Source organism: Malurus melanocephalus, unplaced genomic scaffold (genome assembly GCF_030028575.1).
Source record: "Malurus melanocephalus ecotype Western Australia unplaced genomic scaffold, MMel_1.1 scaffold_658, whole genome shotgun sequence".
Taxonomy (NCBI): Eukaryota; Metazoa; Chordata; class Aves; order Passeriformes; family Maluridae; genus Malurus; species Malurus melanocephalus.
In genome coordinates, this window is record NW_026623890.1 from 324,870 (window position 1) to 329,559 (window position 4,690).

At 49.2% G+C, this 4,690-nt stretch overlaps 2 protein-coding genes across 2 annotated transcripts in view; one reads left to right on the forward strand and one right to left on the reverse strand.

The window, feature by feature from the left end:
• PPIE (peptidylprolyl isomerase E) overlaps positions 1-69 on the forward strand; it is a 5,641-nt gene extending 5,572 nt beyond the window's left edge. Inside the window, 1 exon segment of the mRNA XM_057383747.1 lies at positions 59-69. Coding sequence (XP_057239730.1) covers positions 59-69 — 11 coding nt within the window.
• A 1,301-nt stretch (positions 70-1,370) lies between these two features.
• Positions 1,371-4,690, reverse strand: part of LOC130584012 (bone morphogenetic protein 8A-like) — a 7,855-nt gene continuing 4,535 nt past the window's right edge. Inside the window, exon 6 of the mRNA XM_057383748.1 lies at positions 1,371-2,520. Coding sequence (XP_057239731.1) covers positions 2,353-2,520 — 168 coding nt within the window. The 3' untranslated portion in view covers positions 1,371-2,352. The remainder of the gene's footprint in view (positions 2,521-4,690) is intronic.

Consider the following 4,690-nt stretch of genomic DNA (forward strand, 5'->3'; position numbering starts at 1 on the left):
AATTTGGGATTTTGGGGGTGTTTGGGAGAGCCCCATGGGGTTTCTGGTTTTTTCTAAGGGTTGTTTTGATTCACTGCCTGATTTTTCCATCATCCTGGAACTGGGACAAGGTGAGATCCCAGGATGTGAATCTTGACACACAAACCAGCCCAGCCTTCCCCTTCCTCTGGGATTTGCTGTTTAAATCCCAAATTTTACAGAAAACCCTTGGGGAGTGCAGAGCCCTGGGTACTCTCCCTGCAGAAAGAGCCAGGATCACTTCCTAAAACAGATTTTGTGTGGAATTAAATCTCAAAAAAAGCAAAAATCTTTCCTTGTGAAACTGGGCATTGACAGGGAGCAAATCTTTCTTTTTTTTTGGGTAAATTTATTGGGATTTTTTCCCTGCCTGTGCCAGTTTTTTTCTTATTAATTGATATAAAATCCCCCAGGTATCAGAGCTGAGAACCAGCACARGCTTTTTCCTTTTCCAATCAGAGCAAATAAATAATTTAATTGTGCAAATAACTCGGGGAAGGACTGGTGTGGTCACAGCCCCTCTGGGAACCCACAGGCCGAGCACAGCCTGACCCAAAACTCACACCAGGKCTCATTTTTAACCAAACAGGTACAATTTTAGCCCATCCTGAGTATTTTTTTCATTGCAAAACGTCCTCCAAACAGAGCCCTGTTGTGCTGTGACATTAAAAAACAAAAAGCAAGAAAAACTCGGTGTTTACTTTCCAGAATTTGTGTTTATTTTCTAGCTCAACGTGGATATTTTAATTTTTTTTTCCAGCTGGCTGAGTTTGGTGAATTTTGGGTAAACAGGAGCTGGGAGCTGCTTAATTGGCTGATGATATTTTCATTAAAGGGAATTAAAAGCACTTTTAATTTGCACAAAAGGGAATTTTTTTTTTTGGAAATACACAGGCAGAAACAGCTGAGATTGCAGCAGCACGAGGGGAAACCAAATCAGCCACAGAATCAGAACAGAATCAGCCAAAAATCCTCCTTTTCCTATATATAAATATATGTTTTTATAGATCCATGTGTGATAAGAGGAAGGGAATTTTGTATTATTTACATCCACTGGTGGAGAGRGGTGGGAGGGATTGATTTTGGTGTTGATGGTGATTGTTTTGGTTTTTTTTGATGGGTTTTGCTGTGGTGGGAAGGGGAGGGGACACTCAGGGTGGGCATGGGGCATTGAAAAATAGGGATGGGACATTCAGGGATGGGGTGGGATATTCAGGGATGGGAATGGGACACTCAAAAATAGGGATGGGACATTCAGAGGTGGGAATGGGACATTAAGGGATGGGAATGGGACACTCAGGGATGGAATGGGACATCCAGGGATGGGGAGGGGACATTCAGGGTAGGGAATGGGACACTCAGGGTTGGAATGGGACATTTCAGGGATGGAATGGGATATTCAGAGATGGGAATGGGACACTCAGGGATGGGGATGGGGCATTCAGGGATGGAATGGGACATTCAGGGATGGAATGGAACACTCAGAAGTGGGAATGGGACACTCAGGAATGGAATGGGACATTCAGGGATGGGGAGGAGACATCCAGGGATGGAATGGGACACTCAGGGATGAAAGGGGATATTCAGGGATGGGAATGGGACACTCAGGGATGGGAATGGGAAACTCAGGGATGGGAATGGGAAACTCAGGGATGGGGAGGGGGCACTCAGAATTAGGGATGGGACACTCAGGGTTGGAATGGGACATCCAGGGATGGGGAGGGGACATTCAGGGATGGGAATGGGACACTCAGGGATGGAATGGGACATTCAGGGATGGGGAGGAGACATCCAGGGATGGAATGGGACACTCAGGGATGAAAGGGGATATTCAGGGATGAAACTGGATATTCAGGGATGGGAATGGGACACTCAGGGATGGGAATGGGAAACTCAGGGATGGGGAGGGGGCACTCAGAAGTGGGAATGGGACACTCAGGAATGGAATGGGACATTCAGGGATGGGGAGGAGACATCCAGGGATGGAATGGGACACTCAGGGATGAAAGGGGATATTCAGGGATGGGAATGGGACACTCAGGGATGGGAATGGGAAACTCAGGGATGGGAATGGGAAACTCAGGGATGGGGAGGGGGCACTCAGAATTAGGGATGGGACACTCAGGGTTGGAATGGGATATTCAGGGATGGGAATGGGACACTCAGAAGTGGGAATGGGACACTCAGGGATGGGAATGGGACAATTCAGGGATGGAATTGGACACTCAGGGATGGGAATGGGACACTCAGGGATGGGAATGGGACACTCAGGGATGGAATGGGACACTCAGGGATGGGAATGGCACATCCCAGACCAGGAATGGGGCCCATCCCTCAGTGGCAGCCGCAGGATTTCACCACCATGTTGCGATGCTTCTTGAGGATGACGTTGTTGTTGCTGTCATAGTAGAGGACAGAGGTGGCACTGAGCTTGGTGGGGGCACAGCACGCCTTGGGCACAGCCTCGGGCTTCATCAGATGGACCTGGGGGACATTTGGAACCCATCAGCGCCACCAAACAGCAGAAAAAGCTCCAAACCCACCCAAAAATCCCGGGTGAATGGGGGGATTATTTCCATCTTCCTGTAAAAATATTTGTTCTGAGCTCCAGGCAGTCCCTGCTGCGGTTTGTGTTGGATCAGGTACCAGGCAGCCCCCGCATTAATTTGGGATTTTGGAGCCCTTTTCTCACAAAAATAGATGAATGACTAAAATAAAAAAAAAAAAAAAAAAAAAAAAAAAAAAAAAAAAAAAAAAAAAAAAAAAAAAAAAAAAAAAAAAAAAAAAAAAAAAAATAAAAAAACCATAAATCAGGGCAGCACGGGTCAGGCTCCTGCGCGGGCGCCAGGAGTTTAAAATCTCCGCCCTGAGTTAAAAATCTTAAATCCACAACACCTCTGTGAACACGGCTCAGCTTTGGATCGCTTTTCCCTGCTTGGGAGATGCTTTATCCTGGTTTTCCTCACTCAGGACCCACTTTATCCCGGTGTTCCCCACCCTAGACACATTTTTTCCCAGTTTTCCCCATTCGGGTCATGCTTTTTTTCCATTTTTTCCCGCCCCGAACACGTTTTTTTTCCGGTTTTCCCCATTCAGGACCCTTTTCCCCCAGTGTTCCCCGCCCCTAACAGGCTTTATCCCGGCTTTTCCCATTCGGGACCCGCTTTTTCCCAGTTTTCCCCGCCCCGGACCCGTTTTTTCCCGGTTTTCCCCACTCAGGACCCTTTATCCCGATGTTCCCTGCCCAGAACACATTTTTACCCGGTTATCCCCATTCAGAACCCTTTTCACCCGTGTTCCACGCCCAGAATTCATTTTTTCCTGGTTTCCTCCATTCGCGACACCCTTTTTCCCGGTGTTCCCTGCCCAGAACACGKTTTTTTTCCGGTTTTTCCCATTCGGGACCAGCTTTTTCCCTTTTCTCCCTATTCAGGACCCTTTTCCCCGGTGTTTCCCGCCCCTAACACGCTTTATCCCTATTTTCCCCATTCGGAGCACCCTTTACCCCAGTTTTCCCTGCTCCAGACCCATTTTTTTCCCGGTTATCCCCATTCAGAACCCTTTTCCCCCGTGTTCCGTGCCCGGAAAACATTTTTTCTCAGTTTTCCCCATTCAGGACCCCCTTTTTCCCCGGTGTTACCCACCCCGAGCACGTTTTTTTCCCAGTTTTCTCCATTCAGGACCCTTTTCCCCGGTGTTCCCTATCCAGAACACACTTTATCCCCATTTTCCCCATTTGGAACACCCTTTTCCCCAGTTTTCCCTGCTCCAGACCCGTTTTTTTCCCGGTTTTCCCCATTCGGAACACGCTTTTTCCCGGTGTTCCCCGCCCCGAACACGTTTTTTCCCGGTTTTCCCCATTCAGGACCCGCCCCGAACACGTTTTTTCCCGGTTTTCCCCATTCAGGACCCGCCCCGAACGCATTTTTTTCCCGTTTTTTCCCGTTTTTTCGCCACCGGGCAGCACCCTCCGTCTCTCGCATCACCCGGAGCCCTCTCCAGCCTCCCCCTCCATGTGCGACCGATTTAGGGCAGGGCCGGCCGAGCTCTCCCGGCTCGGAAATCCGGTGTTTTCCCTTCCCCAACCCTGCTATTTGCACTCCCTGGCTCTTCCCAGCACGGCCGGATCCAGGTGATTCACATCCTGGATCCCTTTTGGGAACAGCGATGGTTTTAGGGGTGAGGGGTGGGTGTTTCCCTCACTCTCAAGCTTCCAGGATGGTTCCCAGCCCTCCGGACAGGTCCTGGAAGCTTCGTTAAAGTCAAAATGAAACGAAACCTTCAAAGGGAGGGCCGAGGGCTCGGCGCTCCCTGTAATTAACCGCGAGCACCACCGGAGCCGGGCTGGGAAACCAAACACTCACAGGGCAGGAAATTCCAGAAATTAAAGCGCTGCCTGGGATGTGGGATGGGTTTGGGGGGGGGGAAAAAACACCCCCCAAAAAAAAACAAACCCAAAAAAACGCAACCAAAAAACCCTGAGGCGTTAAAGGTTTCTTGCTTGGAATAGGCTGAGCCCAAGGTTTGAGCGCCCAACCAGATGTGCGAGCGCACATCCAGATGTGCATTTACCTATCCAGATGTGCATTTACCTATCCAGATGTGCTCTCCTCCACTCAGATGTGCGAGCACCCACCCAGATTTGTGACCACCTATCCAGATGTGCAAACAC